General features: G+C 37.2%; 2 protein-coding genes across 17 annotated transcripts in view; one reads left to right on the forward strand and one right to left on the reverse strand.

Moving 5' to 3' along the window:
• Positions 1 to 832: 832 nt before the first annotated feature.
• s1pr4 (sphingosine-1-phosphate receptor 4) lies at positions 833 to 5334 on the reverse strand. Its single transcript, XM_065266229.2, has 2 exons — positions 3609 to 5334; positions 833 to 2684 (listed from the first exon to the last, which is right to left on the reverse strand). Exon 2 carries the CDS (start codon positions 2562 to 2564, stop codon positions 1395 to 1397), a length of 1170 nt encoding a protein of 389 aa, XP_065122301.2. The 5' UTR covers positions 2565 to 2684; positions 3609 to 5334; the 3' UTR covers positions 833 to 1394.
• A 2406-nt stretch (positions 5335 to 7740) lies between these two features.
• The window catches only part of LOC135722669 (myosin IXB), a 46283-nt gene continuing 28191 nt past the window's right edge, over positions 7741 to 25832 (forward strand). For 14 of the 16 annotated variants that reach the window (XR_010522521.2, XM_065244374.2, XM_065244360.2 and 11 more), the window contains exons 1-2: positions 7741 to 8000; positions 17613 to 18509. Coding sequence is in view for 15 of the 16 variants with exons in the window: in XM_065244374.2 (XP_065100446.1) it covers positions 17673 to 18509 (837 nt within the window). In the remaining variant the exon portion in view is untranslated. The remainder of the gene's footprint in view (positions 8001 to 17612; positions 18510 to 25832) is intronic. The other 2 variants (XM_065244363.2, XM_065244362.2) reach the window with 1 other exon arrangement.

Here is a 25832-nt window from a genome sequence, read left to right on the forward strand (position 1 = left end):
CAGTTTCCTCGGGCAACCAGTGGGGTTCGTTTATCTATGAGGATCACGAAAGCATTTCTCAAGTTAAATCATGTAGCAACTGAATAATGATAAACACATGCTTAAATTCTCATTCTGTCCTATAAAGAAAACACCATTGTTTATAAAGTCTGAAGTGAAATTTATAGCATGCTGTTAAGCTTCATGCAAATCCTCCATATTCATACTGTAGTGACTTAATGAAATGCATGCACCATGCAAACTTTGTTTAGCATTTCCCACAGTTAAGTTTATAGATTATGAGATTGAATCAGACAATTAATTGGAATTGTAAATTGTTTGCATTCATTTTGAAATGGTTTAATTGATATCAAGCCAAACACAGATGTTCGTGAAGTGCAGAGATGTTCGTGTGAAGTTGATCACGATCTCTGAACTCCTGCAGGCGATGCGCAGTAAACACAAAGGGCAGAACTGTCTGCACGCAAATGCAGTTAACCCTTCATATCATTTGAAGAGACAGACGTAAATCAACACATGCACTTTAATTTTTTGATTTATTTAAGGCTGTATGACGCTTTGCACAAAAGGAAAATGTGTGCCCTCAAATTGGGATATTTTTGGTCCAGAGAGGGTTAAAAATAGTTTGTGTATAAACTACTACTCATTCTGCTTGCTTTTTTCATGCAAACTTTTAAATGTTTATTCTCTTGAAGCTAAACAACATCCTATAACCCTAAACAGTTAACCTGGTTAACGTTACAGTACTGAAACCTATTTCTGTGTGATGTCTCCCTCTTGTGTGCGCTGAATAATATTCTTGCCTAAAAAAGTTTGAAATGCACGAGATCTCGCAGAGAAAAACATCAGTAGATTTATTTTTATTGCATTTTAAAATTTGGACAATGTACAATTACAAAAAATACTCTGAGACAATAAAGAAAATAAAAAATTGCATGTACAAAATATAAACATCATCTGTATCTTATGAAAATAAACATTTTTAATTTTTAAATACAACATTTGTATTACCTTCGCATTCTCTTAGAAAACATAATAAGTCAAACATCTTAAAATTCATATTGCTTGCATCAGTTCAGTTTCTCATATAAAAATACATTCATTAAGCCTGATAAACATTTATGCATGGCAGTCCTATATATTTGAGCAATTCATGTGTTCCCCGTACGATCCAAACCTGTGAAACGCTTGCAAAGTTACAGGAACTTGACTGAAATTACAGTTTTTTTGCACAACTGTCCCTTTTTCATTCTTTCAGCAAGCAAGATTTTACTTCATCGGAGCAGATACATGGGTGTGCACGTGCCAAACAGCAAAACAGCCTTATGCTGACTGTGAGCATTAGGAGGAGCAATTCCTGTGGCAAGGTGTGAAACTTACCTGCCCACCGCAACTTAACCGCTTGACGCAGACAAACAAGATGTGGTGGAGCTGAGGCGCGTCTTCTTGTTTTTCGTTTGTGGAGGTGGGCTGGTGCTCAGATTTCGCACCTTGCTGAAACTGTTTCGCATGCTGCTGTGTCGGCTTCCCGAAGTGCTGGAGGTCTCTTTGGACATGAAGGTCTTGATATCGCACAGACCCGTCTTCAGACAGCAACAGCAGAGGAGGGAGCAGATGGCTTTCCGCAGCTCCAAGCTGCCGAACGAGTAGATGAACGGGTTCATGGCGGAGTTGAGCACAGCCATGGCGATGACCCAGCCGGGACTGTAGAGCGTGCTGCAGCTCCGAGAGTAGCAGAAGAAGTCCACCAGCAAGAGGATGAACAGTGGACCCCAGCAGACCATGAAGACCCCCACGATGGAGATGACAGCCTTGAGGAGACGCAACGAACGCTTGTTGCTGCGTAAGGCCGCCGTCTCCGTGCTGCTTCGGACGTGGCAGTAGATGGCAAAATAGAGAGCGCCTATGGTGAGCAGGATGATGAAGAATATGACCAAAGCGAAGAGGATGTAGCTCTTGGAATAAAGGGGGAGAAGGGTAGAGCAGTTTTTTAAGTTGCAAACGCAGTTCCAACCCATAAGCGGCAGGAAGCCGATAACAAGAGCCGTGACCCAGCACAGTGCTATCATAATGTAGACCCGATAAATCTTAGTGGCGGTTTTCTGCTGGACGGGCTTCATCATAGTAGCATAGCGCTCCACAGCAATCAAAAGCAAGCTGAAAATGGAAGCTGCGAGCGCTACAAACAAAAGTCCTTCACGGAAGAGCCAAAGAACCGGGCTGAGCTTGAAGGTGCGTCCTCCAGACATGCAGATGTTGACTACGTAGGCGATGCCTGTCAGCAGGTCGCTGAGGGAGATGTTGGCGATGCAGATGAATATCCAGCCGTTGCGCGTACGGCCTCGAAAGAGAACGGCCAGCAGCACCATGAGGTTCTCCAGGACGATGAAGATGCTGATGCACAGGAACAAGACGGTGAGCATGCCGCTGCTGGACTTAGAGGGTTTTCGATGCTGTAAGCGCCCGGTGAAGTTGTAGTGCTCCAGTATGAGATTGTAGCTGACGTTCCAGTTGTAGATGTCCGGGCAGGAAGAGTCAGCGCTGATGGAACGCCTGATATCCATGGTGCGAGGAATCGGGTGCGAGGTGTAATCTCACTAGGGTTGACACGGACTTTGAAGCAATCAAACTTCAACTCCAAGATCAGTCACCTTTACTGGAGATTCTTGGGCTCACTGAATACCCTGTGAGACATTTAAAAGCGTTAATTTATAAGATCCTTTTAACATTAACGTTTGTCCACGAACTGCCTAAACAGTCCCATCAGCAATTTATTAAAAGCACAACTAAATGATACCACCACATGAATCAGCAAAAAGGATTTTTAATATATAAGTTGCGTTGTTATTACAGGTGCAAACATCTGGTTTTAACCGAACCATTTTGGATTAATTTTGGCCATTGCTCTTTTCCTAAAAAGACTCATAGTGCATACGGATTAAATACATTTCTAATTGGTGATGCTGAAGTTGAACCCATGAACTATGCATTGCCAACACAATGTTTCGCCAGATGATCTACAGGATTTAAAGTGACTTCTGCATTTATTAAGGGACTGACCCTGTTTACTACACTTACTGAAGCGCATAGTGTTGACATCCCATGAATTGACTCTTGCACTATTTGAACTTGAAACCTGTTGGTTACTACCTCAGAACTTTGACTGCTTGGTTGCATAATTGTCCCCCACATAAAGAATAATAAAAAACAGTTCCAATAATACATTTACTAAAAATTACTTTAAATAGTAAATTGCGCAAGCTTGCTATGATTTTATCATGCCACTCGCAAATTTAAATACCTAGTTTCACTACTGCTCTTGCGGTTGCAGGGTGTTTAACTGTGGTATGTTTAAAGGGCTACGCGTTACCGTGCACAAAATACTAGCACAATAAATAAATAATTTGCTTAATATAATTGCAAGTGATTATAATGTTGACAAAATAAAAGTATTTAAAAAAGTGCTATGAACACAATTGTTTTCTTTTAATTAAAATACTGCTAAAATTATTATTGTATATATATGCAAAATACAGGTAGATACTGTAAATAATATTTTTTTTTAATTATAAAAGTGGTGTATCTGGTGTTTGCGTGCATTAACTCACCTCTTAAAAGTGATGGTGGTGTAACTGGTTTTGAGCCATGCCCTGATGCAAAAAGCTTGAGTACTAGGTCTCTTGCCTATTATATACCCTGTAGTAAGAAGGAAGTTAGCTTTCTTTTCTTGACACACCCAGCGAAGAAAGCAATATTCTCGATTTCCAAAAATGCATAATTGTGACATTTTCCCAAAATGTGTGCAAATCGACTGCCATGTGTGGCACGTGCAATGCAATTTGGTATTAAATATCATACAAAATAGCGAAGATCCCTAAAAATTGTAGTTTTGCCAGGAAAACATGTAATTATTACAACAATATAATGCATTAAAAAAATATATACATAAATAAATAATGCATTCATCCAGCTAAACATTTTTATTAAACATTTTAAAATTGTATAAAAAAATGCAAAACTGAGATTTATAAATTAAACAAAGAAAAAAGATCCCAAAAAGTTGACATCAGTAATGAAGAGTTATAAGTTTTTTTGTGTGTGTGTGTTTCACTGTCAGTTTGTACTATAGGCACATGTTGCAGTAAAGACCTGATGTAAGAGTCTTTTAAATGTCTTACGCTACATCAACGTTCTTACAACAGCTTTTCTCCGAATCTCGTCAGCAAACAGGAAACCCTGATGACCTAGTAATAGTATTAGGGGACCCCTCCCTTAAACTGTTTTCACTTCATCTCCTCAACCAGCTGGTTGAAAACACACATATGCACACAAATCAAAACTGTATAATCATCTGCAAAACTTTCCCTGATTTTCGTGAGAAAAAACTGAGTTGTGCATGAATAACTTTTATGTATATGGAGTGAAAGCTACCTGATTTAGTCTTTTTTGATATGCATCATTTATTTCTACAATTCTGGATGATTTAGCATATAAGAATATATACACATGGAACATGCAAAACTCAAAGTCGACTGTTGATTATTAATAAATGTGATGTATCTTTTGTTTTTCACTGCAATAAAATTTCTATAAGATAATAGATGAAGATAGTTTATGTGTTTATATGTTTGTTGGGGTGAGATAAAGGAGGGGGACTTCTGAAACTACCACGTCCTGTGTAAGTAGTTACACCCTAACAGCTGCCAACGCCCTCCTGTCAATTCGCGCGCCGCACCAAGAATAAAAAAAAGTGAGAAAGCCACTAAACAACCAAAAGTATGTCACTATTAAATGTAATATGGAAAATATAGATACATGAAGAAAAATAAAGATAAATGTATTTTGCATTTTAGCATTACTTGTGTGACATTTTTGTTATCCATGCAATTTAAACAATTTAAAATCTCAAGTTTCCAAATACTTTGGTCCATTGTGTGCATGCCACAGAAAAAGATTTATGGGTCTGTTTCACCTGAAAAAAATATAAGTGCATGAATCAAAGCTTTACAATTTGACGTTGGATGCAAAATCAAAGAAGGACACCAAAGAGTGTGAAATGCATATAGCACTGATCAGCATATAACAATTATTTCTATATGAGTTGATGCATACATTTTCATGTAGGTGAATGTATTGTTATCAAACACTTTAAAACTCTGTTTCTCAATTGATGGGTCACCGGAATGCATAGGTGGAGTTTGGGGGGGGCACTGCCCCCCAGACCAGGTCCACTTATGATTTTGTCTGAGCTATTAATAAAATAAAAATATAAGATTTTATATTTTACTTGTCTACTCTTAATGTTTTAATAGGTAGACTGACTAATTTAAGGCTAAAACAGTTTTCATTGATTTAACACATATTTTCACCAAAACCATAAGCCCGCACTCTCTTGCTATTCTCAAAGAATTGCAGTACCCTTGTTTGCCGATAGGTGCCCTTTAAACACAAACGTGAACGGGACAACGGGAGAAAGTGCTGAATACAAAAATAAATTACATGTACACATTTCTAACTCTAAACCTGTCTTCTTCATGAAAGAAGTGAAAATTATTTGAATGTAATTTAAATATCTACTAATAATAAAGCTGTAAGAACTATTAGGATTTGCATCTCTTTATCTGATCATGTTCAGATGATGGCCCTAACTTTCTTTTTATTTCATGTATTTTATTTCTAGTGTTATGTCTTCTGGTTTATGTGGTTGTAACTATGATGTATGGTTACTATTCTGTATGTATAAAAAGTGTATATAAACACATATATGGTTATGATAGCAAAGGTAACAACTACTAATCACTTTCCATGTAATTTAATTTTGACGCTTATCAATCAGATTAAAATTAAATAAAATCTTGTTTACAGTAATGCAGTTTTCTGTATTGAAATAAGTTACTAATGGTCCAGCTCGTCTTTACACTGACACCTTTTGGCAAGTTATTGTAATTACAACAGAGTTTATTCAGTCAAGCTGTAATGCTGATATTTTACCACAAGGCTTTGCTCATTGCTCACCTTTACCAGACAGACACACTTTATATTCTCCAATATAAACTTCGATGCCTAATGTATATTTAATAATAGGAAACACAGTATAACAAGAATCAACACAATATCACAATATCTAATCGTTTATGCAATAAAACCTATGTTAGCACAAAACTGAAAATTGACCAACAGTTTCTACAACCATAACAATAATAACATAACCAACCCTATAGTATATATATATATATAATATATATAAGTGACTTTGAGTTTGAGAAAAGCGCTATAGAAATTCAATTATATATATATATATATATATATATATATATATATATATATATATATATATATATATATATATATATATTTGCAAATTAGTGCATTAATTTTAGCATAAATAAAATAATAAACAAATCCAGAAGTGAATGAATGAATGAATGAAACAGTGCAAATAAAAGTAGGCTAATTGTATATATATATAATATATATATTTGCAAATTAGTGCATTAATTTTAGCATAAATAAATTAATAAACAAATCCAGAAGTGAATGAATGAATGAATGAAACAGTGCAAATAAAAGTAGGCTAATTGTAGGTAATTGAAAAGGTAATTGTAGAAATAAATTCAAGACAAAAAAAATGAATTGTGCTTTGAAAATGTGTATATGTGCATAAGAAATTAGTAGTTATTTTTACCTTAATTTTGTAAAATATTTTTTACAATTTTTTTATTTATATTTTTGTCAATGTACTTAAAAAATAAATAATTTATAAAAATATTTATTTTTAAATATTTAAAAAATATTAGTAACTTGTCAATTTTTTATTTAATTTTTTTATTTAATTTTTTTTTTGTCAATTGACATCCTCTGTTTATAACTTTAACTCTAAATAGTGTAAATAAGTCAAATTCGTTTTACTGTGGGTCATTTTGTAAAGCATTGCGTTAGCAACAAACATATACCATAGGGTCAAGATAAAATAAAAAAATAAAAACATTACAATGCGAGATTTAACTATCAGTTTTTTGTGTGATAAAAAATAAATAAAAAAGTACAATTATGGGAATAATGTCGTAATATTTCGAGAATAAAGTCAATATAGTGATAATAAAGTCGTAATATTTCGAGGATAAAGTCAATATTACGACTTTGTTTTCGTTATATTGACTTTATTCTCGTTATATCGACTTTATTCTCGAAATATTAATTTATTCTCGTTATATTGACTTTATTCTCGAAATATTACGACTGTATTCTCTTTATATTGAATTTATTTTCGAAATATTAAGACTTTTAACTCGTCATTTTTTCTATTTTCCCTTTTTGTAATCTGAAAACTACTAGTTAAATCTCGCATTATAATGACTTTTATCTCGAGATGATTTTATTTTTTTCTTTTAGCTTGGCCCTAATCCTCCTTCGTACTAATATCATAAGAATACTAATAAAATTAAGAATGTATTGTAAGTCATTTTGGATAAAAGAATCTGACAAATGTTTACACGTAATCTGTAAAGGTAACCTTAATAACAATAAATGTTGGAAAAAAGGGAAAAAATAAAGGAAGGAATAACCAATTAAAGTAATAAAAAAATGTACGAAATGTACAATTTTTTAAATGCACAGTAAACAAAAAATTGCAAAACAATTAAAACCGTAAAAAAGTATGTATAACTCAAGACTCGTGCAGTGGTGGCTGCAGTTCGCGCGGGGTCGCAGTTGAGCGCGTGCACTGTAGACTTCACAGTTTTACCCCCCAGCGTGTGTGTTTGTGAAGATCAACGACACAAAAGCTCATAGATCTCAAACACAGTGTCCTCTCCGGACTCATATATGTGTGTTGTGTTTTCAAAGAGCTCTCTGGGGTGTAAATAAATCAATCTGGATGAGGTTTACGAAGAGTTAACCGGACCTAACGTTACTGGATTCACATACACACGCGACCCATCCGCGTTTATTCACTTCGTACAGATGAGACGCTTCATTTTAAACGACAAACACACACAGAGGTAAGTTTACTAACTGTTTTTTTGTGTTTACTTTGTGTTTATTTTAGTCTCTGACTGTTGTAAAGCTCGCGTTCGCCAAACTTGGCGGACGGTTGGCTGGAAGTGAAAAGGCTTTTGTTTCCCCACACAACATTTCTGAATCGAAAACCTTAAATATAATGGCGAAAATATGTCAGGTTTGTGAGAAATAACTCAAAGTAACATTAACGAAGAAAAGAATGTCGATGGCTGTGAGAATAATAAAAATCAAACGAACTTCCCGGATTGAGCTTTTGTTCAGTGATACAATGTATCCGGCTACAGTGTTTTACTTTTTATCTTTAACTTCCCGCCATGATGTATTTTTAAACTCTGATCTAAATCTGACATTTACTCTTTCTGTTCGTCTTTGATGTTGGATCGGGGCACGATATGGGCTTTATAAATCTACTTTATGGATATAAACCATCATAGATCTCATATGTTGAAACCTCCTACTTACTTGTTGCACTGGCCTTGGTTGCATTATAATGTGTCACAGTTCTCACCCACCCATAGGATGTTAGCAATTTTGTGAAACTAGTTGTCACTCAAAGTTTCGCATATTACCAACATAGAGTCATAACACAGTGTAAAGCCCTGTAACTCATCATCATCTGTGGAAAACCAATGGGAATGGTGGTCGCTTTTTCCTCCTCCTGTCTGTGTCTGCCGTCTGTACAGGGCAGAGGTGGAAAAAACATCATCACCAAAAAGAGAAACTGGACAGGAAGCTAGAGGAGAGATTTTTCGGCTCGTGATGTGTTTTTGTTGGAAATGTGTCACGTTGGTGTAGTCTGCTATAGATTTGTGAACTCCATTTCGTCTTGAACACCACGATATTTAGAGCCAAGCAATATTCAAAGTCAATATTTGTTTGTTTATTCATTTATTTATTTAGTTTTTGTTGTCGCCCCGCCTCTGAAACGGCATTCTGGTGATGTCACGTAGGTAGCACAAGCGAGTAGAAGAGCCGATTAATTGATAATCGCTAATATTGAAACGTGCTTGTTTGTTGACTAAAAAGTCGACTAATTGTTTCACAACAATTGAGGTTGGATGGTTTATGTTCCATCCTGCACTGTTCCTAAATGTAAAGTTGCGATTGTCAAAATATTTAAACTTGCTAAGTTTTTGCCATGTAGTAGTCGATTCTGTGCTGTAGCTGTGCCGTAGCCTATTTGTAGGCTAGCTCTGCGCAGAATCCCTTCCGGTCCTCATACGGATTTCCGCTAATGACGGTTGTTGTGATACTTGTCCTGCCCCTCCTCCACTGTGATTGGAGGGCCGTGTGAGAACTGACATTGACGCGCCAGTATTCAGCGCGGAAAAAAGGCGCTAGCTGCTGGCTTATTAGAAAAACGCTGAGCTTCCATTGGAAACAATTGAAAACATGCGCCGGCCGCGGGCGTAAAAGCTTTGGTGTGCACGCCCCCTTACTGGCCAAGCGCCTTTTTTTCGGCTGTTTTACTACTACTGTGGTTTACACTCGTGGATACTGTCTACTAGCGGTCTGCATGTGTAAGTGCACATAGACGCGGACGATAACGCGGAAGTATGAATGAAAACCGGCGCGTAGCCTACGAACTTACGCAGAACTATAATGAGCCCTTGAGTCGATCGTACAAACGAGTAGTTATGCACACATCTATTGGATTTTGTGTTACTCTTATTATACCAACAGACAGAAATTTTAAGGAGTCGTCCACAATTGACTCAAATTCATATTGGCTCTGTTCAGTGCCTCCCGCAACGCTCATATTTTCTTGTTTAATATGACGTTCCATTGGAATATATGGCAAATTATGGAAGTGTGATGGGTTATAATTGTTTCGTGTTGACTTGATTTGGGAAACGCTCAAAAATGACTCCTTAAGCAGGAACTTGAGTGAGTCCTTAAGAGGAAGTTGATATTTGCTGATGAATGTCGATGTAGTCATAGAGTATTCATGTTGGTTTCTAGACGGTTGGCTTTTTCCCTACACTCCCTCCCTCTGTCTCGCCCTGTCTCTCTCTCTCTCTCTCTCTCTCTCTCTTTCTCTCTCACTCACTTTCTTATTCTTTGTTTTAAAGAGTTATTGAGAGGTTGAGAGAGCAACCAACAAAGCTTTTGTTGTTGTTACATTTGAAAGGCACCATATGTGGATAGGATGCCATTGAAATAGCACCAATGGAATTAGAACTGAATGATATAGCTTCAACATTTCAATACTGTATTGATCACATTTTTATATGTATGTGTTTATTTTAAACATTCAATATTTCATTTAAAATAACGAAGGGATTGCAGTAAACAGTTTGAACTGATCAGTGGACAGAAATTGATATTGACAAGCAGCATATGGTACAAATTCTGTCTCCCGGCGTAAGGTTTACAAAGTAGCTACCTTCCTCTCGAAAAATCTGCAAGCTGGCAGATTGCATTGGAATGCTTCCCTAATTCGGTAAAACATCCGTCATCTGGTTTACTGTGGTAAAGACGGCTCTTTAATTCAGACGTGCACCAAAGTAAGCTAACAGCAATGCATAATGGGTGTGTCTTTTTTGAGGGGTGAGGAAAGATAAAAGATACTTGAGCATCAAGGAGTCGACCGAGTTGTGCGGTGTGGATTGGAGATGACGCACGCATGGCATGTGGACGGAAAACGTTTAAGCCGCGCTTGTAAGTGAAGGGATCAGGCGGTTTTCTAGGCCCGTCTTGTTGGCAGTTTCTGCGTTTCCAATGCACTCCAAGTTTATAAATAACTTTAATTACAGAGCCGTGAAGAAACGACTTTGAGATGGTTTGACACGCATTCGCTCGCTGTTTTCCATCAACCCCTTTTCTAGCGAGGCTAAACAACATTGCCCTGAAATTGTTCTGTGTTAAGGTCATTAGGTGATGGCAAGTTGTTTTAGTGTAGTGCAATAATGGAATATTTATTGACTGCTCATCAGTCGGCTCTAGTGTACTCGCTTGTACTGTCCAAAAGATAAATGGCACTCTTCTTTTGTGCTACTGTCGGGATAAAGAACAAAGAGCAGAGGTCAACGGGTCAGTAATGGCAGGGTTTTGATGTTCACCCACTCACAGTTGTGGACTCCATTGATCTCATACAGGATGTGTCCTGTCTGAAGTGGAAAGTGGACGTGATGGTTTGAGTGCCAGTGACTTCATAAACCCCCCTCCATCCCCAACCATTACCAGAGACTGAGATCATTAACTGTGGCTGTAAGCGTCTGCGCAGCTGTGAGATTTCTACAGTGTTGATTTTTGATGCCGGTTGTTTAGTTGAGGTGCAAACATTGCTCCATCCAACCATTCATTTGATGTAAATATGACGTCTGAGATTTTTAGACTCTGCAAGACAGCTGGGGGAGTCTAATGAAAACTGGCTTAACGTCAGAGTCGTATTTTACCCTGAAATCAAAATATTTTTTTGCCAAAAATGTTTTTTTCACTTGAAAAATTTTCAGCAGACTAGAATTACATTTTTTACAATTACTAGACATACATTTTTACATTATTTATTAAAAAAGCCAATCAAAACTCTCTGCAATGACCTAAAACTTAACTTTTTAAAGTAATAACATCATTCATTTATTGGAAACTATTGCGATATGCACATTTATGATGTTTTAATATATCTTGCAGCCCTATAATAAATAAAAAACTTGATTATTACAGTTAGACCATGCTAACTGTGAAATAATCGTGGTTTTACAGTAACCTTCTTGGTGTAAAATTTAAGCATGAAGTTAAAGGTGCAGTGTGTAACTTTTAGAAAGATCTCTTGACAGAAATGCAATATAATTTACAAAACTATATTATTAGTGGTGTATAAAGACCTTATATAATGAACCGTTATGTTTTTATTACCTTAGAATGAGACGTTTTTGTCCCCTTACATGGAAGTCACAATTTTGTGCTGCCATGTTTCTACAGAAGCCCTTAACGGGCAAACTTTTTTATTAAGTTGTCTTCACATTGACATGTTTGTCCTGTGGCAGCTACCGTAGCTTCTCCATGCTTTTCGGTGAACGGTGGACTGAGCAATTCACAATCTCACTGCTAGATGCTGCGGAAATTTACACACTGCACCTTTAAAACAACTGGTTTTGCAAGAAAATTCAATATACTATTTAAAGTTTGGCTTGTGCTTAGTTGACATAACTTATTTTTATAAACAGTAGATTTTACATTTCCTTTAGTGTGAAAGTGTGTATTAGTACATGCTAACAATATGCTAAAGGTACAAACCCCAAAGTAAACGATGACGCGAGTTACTGTCTCCAACGTGAATATCTTTTCTTGGACTACGACAAACACACAGATTGTAGGCAACAGTTTACTTCCTGGGATTGGTGAGGTAGTAAAGACCGACATTGTCATAATTCCTCCCTCTTCGGACTCACAGCCTGTAAGTTAACTCCTGTTTGCATTGCATTGTGATCGAATCTTTCAAACATGGTAAGGAGCGTCACATTTCCGGCGACGTCGTAGGTCTTCAGGCCAATCACAAAGTACAGATTTTCAAATCCGTGTGTTTCAGGAAGAGAGTGAAATCTGGAGCTACAAAAATGTACCATAAACCACGCAAACACATTGTATTATACCAAATACACAAAACAACATTGTTTTTAGCAATGAAATAGGTGCTTTTTAACTAAATTTTTAAACTAAATTCTGCAAGACTCCCAAGTTTTCAGTCAAAAGCCATGAACGAGAGTTTTGATGCTGTGAGATGATGAACAAGAGCTCCAGAAACATTTCATCACGGCTGGAGTCGTAACATCAGGAGTTTTAGGAGGGACGCAGTTAATATCTTCAAGATGTTTTCTCAATGGATATGATGTTGCTTCTGTCTAACAAGCTTTAAATGCTATTTGCTGTTCTGGATGAAAGCAGACTTGGTCCTGGTGTAAAACACAGTCATGTTCCCATTTATTTCTGTGAATTCAACAGGGTTCCCAAACACCAGAGATACGTAATGAGATACAGGATTAAGCTCCCATTTGGTTTCAAAGCAGTTAAAACTTGTTAAACTTCTTAAACCTCCATTCTTTTCTGCTTCTCCCAACAATGCCCCACGTTAACCAAAGCAGATTTGTTTTAATCCATCAATAGGAATTGGGTTCAGGTTTGGTTTTGTCACAGATGGGTCATGTGCCCTGTGTCCTGCTGAGCAATCTACTGATGACCCTGGCTGAAAAACGCTTCTGCTTTTCTTTTGCCTTTAATGGTACCGTGGCACTTACCCAGAGATTCAACTTCTGTTTTTTTACTCCAATGATGAAACCATTTTGTTTTTATGAAACACAAAATCATAATGATCATAGCTGTGCAAAAGTCCCTGTAAATGTATCGTAACCGCATCATTGTCCGTATCGCTTTAAGTCTTTTGAGAAGTAGAAGTGTAATAAAGAAGTTATGTTTAATATTTCTGAGCACGGTTGCTACGAACATTCCTTGTATTAAAAAATAGCTGGGTAAAAATGCAGTTCATGAAATGATGGTAATCAAATAATGACAGAATTTAAATTTTTTGTGAACTGTTTCTTTAACTTCCTCTCTCTTTAATCTCCACGGTGCTTTTGAAACATAATTGGCAATTCCCTCTGGACAATCGTGACCTTTAGGATTAGAAATGTAAGCTTATCCCTGTTTGACGTAATGCCGTTCTATATGGAGAGAGAGAGACCGTATATGTGACCACTTACGTTAACTAGCTGCACATTTCCAAGTGGTGTTTGAAACATTTGCCCATGTTTTTTCAGGCATGCACAGGAGACCGTTTGCATGCAAATGTTTCAGAGCGAGCCTGTCGTCCGGTCACAAATGTTGCAGTCATCTTGCAGTGATTTGGTGAAATTCGAAACAGTCGGGAAATCTGAACGGGCAGCACACAAAGGCATGTTTTTAATAAATCTTCATTATCCAATAAACGGATATCTAAAACACTGAGACTTAAGTGACTCACAGTGCATTACAAGCTTTACATTTTATCAGTATGTCAGTGTTCCCGGTTATTCAATTCAATGCTCATCTATTGAGCTACAATACTATGAACATGTATGTTGAACACAGGCTTAATTAAAGTGTTTTTGATGTTTTGCTTTCCACTATAGATATATTTAAGTGACAGCAGGTATTCGTACAGTCCACCCTGACTAGACAGTGTTTGTTCATCTGATGGGGCGAGTAGGGGTAGGAGGTCTCTGGATGTTGAAACTAAAGCCGGAGCACATCTGTGACCGCCGTTTAGATTGACATCCCGCTGTGAAAACCCCTGACAGCGTTTTATTGAGCACAGGCTGGTATTTACATTGACTTACTGTTTCTTCTTCATAATGGCACCAATGGTAGTTTGAACTTCCTCTCATGAAACTGGAAATGATGGCGGGGGAACTTCTCAGCCGAATGCTTTATGCTGTATTTAACTTTTAGTGTCCTGAAAGATTGTATTGTAGAGACACAAATCTTTTAACATTTGTTCATCCTTGTGTTTCTGTGGCTCAATGGGTAGAGCATTGCATTAACAAAGAGGTTATGGGTTTGATCCCAATATACAAATTGAATGCACTGTAAGTTGTTTTGTGTCTAATGCGTGAATGCAATCTCTGGTCATTGTTTAATAAATGGTTATTTCACAGTAAGGTGGTTTGCAAAAAGGGATATAATACTAAGAACATAAAAAGGACAAATTAAAGGTGCAGTGTGTAATTTTTAGAAGAATCTCTTGACAGAAATGCTAAATAATATACAAAACTATATTGTCTAATAATATACAAAACTATATTGTATAAAGACCTTTTACAATGAACCGTTATGTTTTTATTACCTTAGAATGAGATGTTTTTATCTACATACATAGGGTCCTCTTACATGGAAGTCACCCCTTTTGTGCCGCCATGTTTTTACAGATCCCATAACGGACAATCTTTTTTTACTAAGTTGTCTCCGACGTTGACACGTTTGTCCGGTGGTGGCTACCGTAGCTTCTCTATGCTTTTCAAAAGTGAGGGGTGATCAGTAAACTGAGCCATTGGTTGCAATTTGCAACCTCACCTCTAGATGCCGCTGAAATGCCGCACTACATGCCGCTAAATGCCGACATTTTTTTTAGAAGCGCTTTTTTACATATCTCGCGCAAAATGTAGCCCACAAACCCTCTCATGCGAGGAATAGCACGGGATGCGCATGTTAATGTGAAACTTTGACGATAATAATAATAATAAACATCGCCAACTATTGTCATTAAAGCCGACTATCTGGCGATCGTCGATGCACAATACTATTGTCTATCGGCACAACCCTAGCGCACTCTTCTGATGATAAAAATTGCGTCACGCGCACTGTACGCAGACTCTTGCAAACGTGTAATTACAGGGCTATACTTTTAACTTCATACTAATACTGCAATGTTATAAGCTGATAATGGTAGATTCACACTATGACATGTAACATTTAAGTAACTAAACATTAAAATGAAAGCTTTAAAAGTGTTTTGTGAATGTGCAAAGATCCAGCGGTGTAGAATAACAGAGATATCGTCCACAGGGAACCCCTTGCGGTGTGGAGGTTTGTGTTTCCTCTCCATGCGTCTGCTAAAAGACTTTCTAAATGGAGGTGGTTTTTAAACAAAAGCGCAACTACACATTCCAGTCGAACGGCCCTCTCGTTCACAGATGCATCTGGACTGCATAATGAAACCTGCGAGTGATTTACCTCAGGGTTTTCTTCCTCCCGTGGGAGCCTACATCTCGATGAGGGATGTGTTAAAGGAGATCTCGGTGGTGCTGCGCTTTTTTACGTTGAAACATGAGGCACTGGCTCCGCTTGGTCCAAACTGAAATTACTGAGAAATCGCTCCCCTCGGCCAACCCCCCTCGCAAAAAATGTATTGCAAGAGACTTTGGAGATTTCGCTGGAAAAACATTGGTGCAAGTTATATCAATAATGAGTGATGGTTTTGATAGCCCAGCAGTGATTTTGTTTGGCAGTTTATTGGGTCTTCTTGCACCATGCCAATGAACTCATGTCATTTAGCTTACTTAGACAACTTTATACTATTTTCTATTTGTGTGTGTGTTTCTTTCAAGCTTTTTCTTTTCAAGTCGACTCTACTGCTCATGTAAAGATTTGATACGTGTCAAATCTTCAGGCAAACTGTTATATGGATTTGTATGTCAATTTGGATAAATGCATAAATGTAAATGTTTCATGAAGTTTAGGTTTTTGGATGGTGCACCTTGTCTGGTCCACCTCTGCCTTTATCTCAAAAATGTTCGACTTGCGTGAAGTTTGTTGGATTCTTAAACTCTGCTCGGTCCTTTGTTTTCTGTATTGAAGAGTTAACCTGGCTTGTCTCAATGTCTACCCGCTCGTAATGAACTATAATAATGACTCTGTCTTTGTGGTTTAAGACTTTCTGCATGTCTTAAAATGTTATTGATTGTGGTTATGGTCTGCAGCCAGGTTCAGAGACTGGCCTACTTTCACGAATATCTCCTTATTGGGGAGCCATGCCGAGGTTCAACATCTTGGTCATTATGGTTTGCGTATGCCAACAAATACGGATATTGTTGATATTTTTAGCATGAAGAAAAACAACCTTAGCTGAATCGCAAGAACAGTCAAACCGTCTGCAATTGCTCAGACAAACTGATGCCAGGTTGTTGGGATGCTCAATGTTTTGTTTATGCACATGTGGACAGAGCTGCAGATTTTTCAGATCAAACCATTAGAATAATGGACTTCATTTTAAAAAGCTAAGAGGGTAAGATTTGGATCTGGACTTGGTAACTTCAGGAAATAAATCCTCAGTGAACAAGCGTCATAGTGTTTCATGTGATTTGTTGTTGTTGTGCCAAACCTAAATCCTGTAATCAGTTATGGGTGGTGGAAACTCTTTCTAACTTCTTCTAAAATAAAAAATCATGCTATAAATCAAATATCTTCAAAAGGTCGAAAATATTAAGGGCAAGCAGACAGGTGTTACTTGTGTTCATATATTTAGCTGTTGTGTTGTTGTCAACGTGTTTTTTTTAGCTTCCTTAATTCCTCTTCCCTTGTGAAGCGTAAAAAGCACATGATTACATTCTTTATCTTTCAAATTGCAAGGGATGCAGTTGCCACGTTGATATCATCATTTTTAATGCAACAACTGTGGTTTTGTACTGTATATTTATAGAGATGTGATGTGAGTTAGTAAGCATGATGACCGTGATCGTGACTGCGGTTTCCTGCACGACCCTTGACTGCATGTATAAAATATCTACAGATGATCAGAGTTCATTGCAGGAAAACACTCAAGATATGACAGAGATGTTTTTTTTACTAGAAAATAAATTTTATTTCAAGCAAGTGATGTCTGTAAAATGTGGTCGTTGCGCTGGTAACGCTTGCACGTCATGCAGCGCACATCTTTTGTAACTTATTTTACTTTAGTTTATTTAGAAATCGTATAAATTCCAAGTAATGTAAGTGTTTTTATTTTGCAAAACAACAAAAAAGTGAGTATGGAAAGTAACATGTAGTTTTTTGTTGGGGTGAAAGTTACGGATTGAAACACCGTTATTTGCATTCCTAATTCTATATGTCCTCTGTCCCAGGTGCTAGATGGTGTTTGTGAAGGTAGTACGTAATGCTGAAGGGGCTCGTCCGGAGTCAGAATGAGTGTTAAAGATGGCGATGGGACGACTAACCAAGACGGAAAAGCTTTTGAACTTCAGATATACCCAAGACTGTCTGTGGAGACATCGTCGTGTTGCACGCTCAAAGTCACCAAGGAGGCCACGGCAGCTAGCGTCATCCAGGATGCGTCGACGACCCTCGGACTTGACGCCAGTAAGCGCTACGTCCTGGCCGAGGTGAAGGAATGCGGCGGAGAGGAATGGGTCTTGGAATCTACCGATATTCCGGCCCATAGGGTTCTTCTTTGGCCACGGAAAGCCCAGGAACAGCATTCGCAGAAAGAAGGATTTTACTTTCTCCTTCAAGAACGCAACCACGATGGTTCGATCCGTTACGTTCACCTGCCTGCCGTTGCCAGTGAGCGAGATTCCAAGCGACTGGTCGCTCGTGGTTTCTTGCCTCCGCAGCAGGAGGACTTTGAGGATCTCTGCAACCTCCCGCTCCTCAACGAGGACAGCATCTTGGCCAACCTCCGCAATCGATTTCGTAAGAAGAAGATTTACACTTATGCTGGAAGCATTCTGGTCGCTATCAACCCTTTTAAGTTTCTGCCCATTTACAACCCCAAATACGTCAAGATGTACGAGAACCATCAGCTGGGAAAGTTGGAACCCCACATTTTTGCCATCGCTGATGTGGCGTACTACGCCATGCTGCGTAAGCACATCAACCAATGCATTGTTATCTCAGGGGAAAGTGGATCTGGAAAAACTCAAAGCACTAATTTTCTCATTCACTGCCTTACCGCCCTAAGCCAAAAGGGTTATGCTAGCGGAGTGGAGAGAACCATCTTAGGTGCTGGGCCGGTGCTGGAGGTAAGATTGTTAAACAAATGTGGTCTAGTTTTTGCAGAATGGTTTTCAGTTTCTTATTTAACAAGTCCTTCACAAAGTGGGTGTGAATTAGTCGAATACCATAATTAAGTGTGGGCTAGGTGTAGTTTTGTTAGAGGTTATATTTAGACATTAGATATTTAAAGAAATTTCACACTTTATCTAAAAGAAGTTTCAGACCTCAGGTGACGTATTTGGGTAACACTTTACAATTAGCTAATGAGCAATATATTCTTTCAACATTTTATTTAAATGTTATTTTAATTTATTTACATTAATAAAATACATTTATAAATCAAAAGTAGTAACTGCTAATATTAGTCGATGCAAAATTAACTAACATGAATTACTGTAATGACCTTTACTAATGTAGAAAGATACGAATGCTCACTCTTAGTTCATGTTAGCTGATGTATTTACTAGGGCTGGGTATCTATTCAGATGTTCCAGATTGATTTATTCGATTTCGATTCACAAGCTATCAAATCGATTTAGATTCTCGATTCGATTTTCGATTCTGGTTCTCGGGTCGATTTTTATACTTGATTCTCGATTCAACTCAATGAATATAGATTTAATACAAATACTATATTAATAAAAAAGTAAAGAGCAGTAAAGTAAAGAGAATTTTTTTTTCGATTAATTGCGTTTTTTATTAATTACCCACTTGTAAACTGCTCAGTAAAGAGCAGTTTACAAGTGGGTAATTAATAAAAAACGCAATTAATCAAAAAAATTTTTTTGCCCAGCCCTAGTATTTACTAACGTTAACAAAAACAACCTTATTGTAACGCGTTTCCGCCATTTAAAACTAGTTGCGAGCTAAGCTATTATTATGCTGTTGTTTGCAATGCAAAGAATGATTGTCAGTTGTTGTTTTTTTGCAGATTTTTGCCCTCTTTAATGTTTCATGAGCTGTCGTAGTTTTCTCAAATTTTATTTGTCTTTAAAATACGTTTTTTTTTTGCGCAACGTTGAACTCTTGCACAAAGGTTTTGCCGTCTGGAGAATAATCGGCTATAAAAAATACCTCGTAACAACATAATGATAAGTTTCTCATCAGGTTTTTTCTTTACTCTAAACTCTAAATTCATGGATCAAGTATTTACAGTGAGTTTTCCCACAAGCCTCTGCTTGAAATGCAGGGTCATAACATGCTTTACTTTCATACCCTATGTCGCAATAGCAGCTAATCTGCATCTGCAGGCTTTCCTCGTCTCTGTTGCTGTTTTTTCTGGTTTCTCATGTCACTTACTTCAGTTATTTCTCGTTTTCATAAACCTGTTCGAGCACATTCTGTTATTTTGTAAAAATATCAACCACCCCGAGATCACGTTTACATGTAGTATATGAACAACGTTTAGGATGTGAATTAACAGTGACGTTTTGCACTTGTAAGACTATAAATGTTCAAAACACTCGCAGTAATACAACACTTTTCACCAGGTGCATTATTATCTGTAGGTTTGTGCGTGCAAATGTTTTGCAAGTTGTGATCATCCAAATTATTTCTGCTTCGAAACCAACCCACATGGCTTCCGAGGCTGACACCTTTCTTGTACTTCAAATGTTTCCTGTGTGCATGATGTAATGTGAATTTGTAAATTCACGATGGTTTATGTCTTATCACTCTACAATATCAAAGTTCACTTTTAAAGCAAGCCATGGAGAAGATAAAACACTTCAGGTTCTGCTGACGCTCATTTTTGCGGTGTGTGAAAATTAGAAGTCGTTTCTCTGTCAAAGTTTTGTGACACATGAGTTTGAGTATTTCTGCTTCTCTGCGTTTGTGGTGGAAGAAGCTTGTGAAACTGCTCGATCGAGTGTTAAGAGCAGAACGAGACGCCATCCAGATTCTCAATGATAGGATCTTATTGAGGTTTCTATTCCTTGTTTAGTTTTATAAGCTAGTTTGTGTCTTCCAAGATCCTTTTTTTTGGTTGAAAATGCCCAATATTCAGTGTATTGGTGTTGTTTATGTCTTTTATTAATGATTTTTTTTGCATACGTTCGACAATACAAACTCTCCGTTTATGTTTACATTAAAGCGTTACTTCACCCCAAAATGACAATTTTATTAATATTGACTTACTTATGTATCTTTCTAAACCACCAAGTCCTTCAATTGTCTTCAGAACACATTTTAAGATATTTTGGATGAAAAATAATAGGGCTGTAACGATTAATCGTGCAAATACACGTTTTCTCAATAAATTAATTTGAATTAATTTAAATGAATTACGTCGAAATCCCGGCACATCCCAAAGCCAGGGTGCGCTCTCGTGCAAAACTCACTTTGTGCCACAGAAGTATCATTACAAATAGTGATGCACCGATGTATCGGCCGCCGATATTAATCGGCCGATTTTTGATGAATTTGAAACCATCGGCATATCGGCAAAAGCACGAGAAAGGCCGATACCGATTGTTTATTAATTAACTGCATAAAGAAATCCATTATATGTAAAAAATGAGTTAATGTTGTTAATAAGGTAAATGCTGAATATCAAAAACCACCTTTGAAGGTTGTCATGCTGTCTTATTATATTTGTTTTAGCTTAATTTGTGCCTCTCTTATTATGTTGGTCAGTTGAATGTTAATTTGATCCAATCCATGTTCAGTAAAAATAATTTGATGCAGAAATAAATAAGCTAATAGACCCACTTTATAGTATTGTTTACAAGTGTTTAATATCGGTATCGGCATCGGTATCGGCCAGAAGTTGTCTGTTTAAATCGGTATCGGCCCAAAAAAATCCTATTGGTGCATCCCTAATTACAAACGCTATTCAAGAAAATGTCTGCCTAAGGACTTCCTACTGACCAAATGCCGTAGTTTATGCACAAGCTGTTCATGAAACACAGAATCGCAGCCTTGCGATTCAGAATCGATTCCAGACAGGCATTTTTAACGGGACACACGATTAATCGTTGCAGCCCTAAAAAATAATAATACTTTAATGAAAAAAGTCAACGATAATATTATAAAGCGACGAGAATGCTTTTGTGCACAAAGAAAACAAAATGAATGATTTAATTCAAAAATTTGTTCTCCTCTTTGGTCGTTTAATGCGCGTTCACAAGCAGACTACGGCGCATCCAAGTAATTTGTGCATTTTTATTATGGGTGTAAATCGGACAGTCCATTTCTATTCGATACAAAATCAATTTTCTCTGCGGATACATCAAACGCTTCTTTGATGCGATTACGATTCGATTCAATTCAATTCAATTTGTTTATCAATATTTTTATATTACGTGCCTAGTAAAGCAGTTATCAGCAGTTGTTTTACTTACAAATGCAACCACAAAATTTAAAATGAACATGTAATTAAACTCTTTGAAATCTCTTTGAAATCAACGTTACGTCAAGGAATGAGTAATGAGTGTACAGTGTCAAAATAAACGTACTTAAAATCTATTTTTTTATGTGTGGCATAGATGCATCTAATCGTTCGAAATTAAATCGATGTATCGATCAATATCAATGTATTGTTACACCCCTACATTTTATATGGGCTGTTTAAGTATTGTTTACAATGTTTGCATGTCTTAAATAAAAAAGGGAAAAAACGTTGGCAACTACGTTAGTCACGTCTGCTTGTGAACGAGCACTGAACAACCAATGAGGAGAACAAATTGTAAAATAAAAGCGTTCAAGTTTTCTTGTTGCTTTATAATACTAATATTGAACTTTTTGCCGATGTCTTTCATTATTTTTTGGGCTTGACTACAGTCTAGACACAACAAGCCTCCCAGTTTTGATCAAAAATATCAACAAATGTGTTCTGAAGACAATTGGAGTACTTTTGGGGTGAAGTAACGCTTTAATACATTTGCCAGATGCTTTTAACCCAAACGACTTACAATGCATTCAGTCTGTACATTTGAATTTATCAGTATGTGTGTACCCCGAGGATCGAACTCATGAGTATTGTGTAGCTAACGTACATTTTTTACAATTGAGTAAAAAAGCCTTACACACCTGTGCAATTCCCAAGTAATCCTGAGGACCTTGATCGGCTGATTAAGGTGTGTTTGAAAAGGCTTAGCACTTGGTAGTACGTGGCCTTCTAGGAATGGATATTAATAACTAGCAAGTAGTTTTTTAGTTAGGTTAACTTCAACCTGGACAGTGTCTGAGTGTGAGCTAAAATTTTACAATCCTTTTTGTCAAAACAACTTAAGGGCTGAATACGAACTCTTTTTATAATATAAACAAAGCGATCTTTGGGGCCTATTGCTGTTGACTGACACGCCAAACCAGTTTTTGCTTGTTTTCCGTTTCTTATTCTCCTAAGCCGCCTCTGTGTAACATGTTTGAATGCATATTTGACTTTTGTCTCATCACTTCATTCTAAATACTTAAAATGGTACTCGACACGTTATATAAGCAAGCATGAATGTATTGTAAACGTGCGCCGTTCAGTAACGGCATATTTTAAAAGTGAGTCAAGGTAATTGACCCATTTGTGTGCAGCACAATTTAATTTTTTCTTGAAATGGCCTGCAGGATTTTAAAGTTTGGAATCCATCAAACCCAAACGGTTCGTGCAGAGCAAAGCTGTTTTTAGGGCATTACGTCATTTGAGGATCATATAACAGCAGAGCTCTTTTGCCACAGACATTTAAACTGCTTCGAGCTTTTTATCGGCACTACAAAAACAGTCATCGGTCTGCAAACAGCTTTCTGTTGTTACTGTCGTCGCCAAGCATCGACGCATGGCTCTTTTTTTTTACACGTATCTGAAACCTCTGAGGTCATTACTTTGCTGCCTACAGACAGGAACTTCCCCAAAGCTGATTGCTTGTACAGGAAGCAAATTTTTTTGCAACAGGAAGTGGTCGCGGTGAAAGCTCAACCCATGATTGGCCGGTCTGAATGCGGGGGCCGGCGTGCTGTCACTCGGGAAGTCCAGAGCTGTAATACCAATTCATGCCTATTGTTTATCTCTGGGCTTCATGTTAAAATGCTTAGGTGGGTATATTAAGGTGGCTTAATGTTGACATATGGATAAGTTGAGCTATTTACAGGCCACAAAATGGCATCATGATCTCACATTTCTAACAATCTAAACAGAGACTCTGTGTTTATTTAAATAGACAACAGCCTTTATTTGTCTTAATAATGGAGACCATCGGCGTCACATTCGGTTGTTGTAGTTTACCGATGTTGTTCGTTAATGCAAGCATTGTGAATGTTTTCAACCAATTGACCGGACCTTAGCAACCACCACTCGAGCTCGCTTGCATCCTGGTGTCAAGTTTTGCACGTGCAACTCTCACACTTTACTATAGTAAGGCAATGAATTAGCCCTTGTTCCTCTTTTAAGGACACTTGTTTTAAATAAGACTATTGACTGTTTATCTAAGTCCATACTCCTACTGTCACCAGTTTAGCGAACCTTCCCTTTGTATAAACACTGAAAGCATCTCATGAAGAATGACCTCATAGCAAGCTGGAGATGTCGAGATGGTCTCGACTGAATGTAAAAGGAGAAGCAGCTATATTTAATAGTCATGTGAGTGTCCAATACTGTTATATGTGAGTAATAAGATTCTGCTGGCCTTTCTATAAAACCTCTCGCAGAATGGAGGTCTTTGTTTTGCGTGACATTGTATAGATGGATTCGATTTCAGTGGCTAGATGAGTAAACTTTATTAAGTCTCAGTTTGCAAAGAAAGATTAATTCTCATTACAGTTTGTAATGAACGTCCTTTAAACCATGCACGGATCAAACCAGAAAGGATATGCTTGCTGATTTGTTTATAGTTTTTTTTAATGGTTATAGTAAGGGTGTGTTTGGCAGTTGTCCAATTAACCTAAATAGGTTTTATTGTCGTTGCATTTTAGATACGGAACTAAAACTTGTGGCTTTGCTGTTGAAATGTGTGTGGCCTTGACTACCAAATAACGTTGAAGAATAAGAATCAAGTCCAGACAAGTTGACTTCCAAAAACTTCTCTCTCCCCTCGTTTCTCCTTTTTTTTTATATTCTTTCCAGGTCTGACAGCCTAAGATTAAGCATGTATGCTGTTGCAACATTCAGACAGGGAGATACTTCACTTTGTTGGCTGTGTGATGTTTTAAAATCAATTAAAAACATGTTTGAATCTGAATTGACTGTAGTGCACGTTTAGAATTGACGGACGGCATAACTGAAATGTACTTCATATTGCTTTTCTGGCTATGAATGTAAAATGTCAGCCGTATTATGGATTATATTGTTATTATTAATAAGAAGCCTACTTTAAACTGTAACTAACAAGCCCATCCACAGTTAAAAAAATACTAAGTGCCATTATTTACAAATTACATTTTGCTTTATAATATTGTTAGAACATATAAATGTAAAAGATGTTTCTGTTTGTCTGTCTATCTATGTGTGTGTATCTACGTCTGTATGTCTTTCTATCTATCTTTGCCTGTTTTTTACGTCTGTCTGTTTGTGTCTATCTATCTATCTATCTATGTGTGTTTTTATTAATATCTAGGTCTTGCTGTCTGTCTGTTTGTGAGTGTTTATATAACTCTTTCTGTCTATCCATTTATCTATTCCTGTTTTTTACGTTTGTCTGTCTGTCCATTTGTGTTTTTATTAATATCTATGTCATCATGCTCTCTGTCTGTCTATCTGTCTGTTTATGCCTCTTTGTCTGTCTGTCTTTGTGTCTGTCTGTCTGTCTGTCTCTTTGTGTGTTTATCTTCCTCTGTCTATCTGTCTGTTTATGCCTCTCTGTCTGTCTGTCTGTCTGTTTGTGTGTTTATCCATTTCTATGGCTTTCTGTCTGTCTGTCTTCGCCTGTCTATGCCTCTTTATCAATCTCTGTCTATTTGTCTGTCTGTCTGTCTACGTGTGTTTATTTACCTCTGTCTGTCTATTTGTGTTTGTCTGTCTGTCTATCTGTGTTTTTATTAATATTATCTATATCTTGCTGTCTGTCTGTTTGTGTGTGTTAATTCACCTCCGTCTTCATCTATCTATGCCTGTTTTTTTTACGTTTGTCTGTCTGTCTGTCTCTCTCTCTTTGTTTTTTTATTAATATGTACATCTTACTCTCTGTCTGTCTGTCTATCCGTCTGTCTATGCTTGTTTATCTACCTCTGTCTGTCTGTCTGTCTGTCTGTCTGTTTATTTACCTCTGTCTGTCTATCCATCTATCTATGCCTGATTTTTACATCTGTCTGTATGTCTCTTTTTGTGTTTTTATCAATATCTACGTCTTGCTGGCTGTCTGTCTGTCTGTCTGTCTGTCTATGCTTGTTTATCTACATCTGTCTGTCTGTGTTTTTATTAATATCTA

This window comes from Paramisgurnus dabryanus, chromosome 24 (assembly GCF_030506205.2).
Source record: "Paramisgurnus dabryanus chromosome 24, PD_genome_1.1, whole genome shotgun sequence".
NCBI lineage: Eukaryota > Metazoa > Chordata > Actinopteri > Cypriniformes > Cobitidae > Paramisgurnus > Paramisgurnus dabryanus.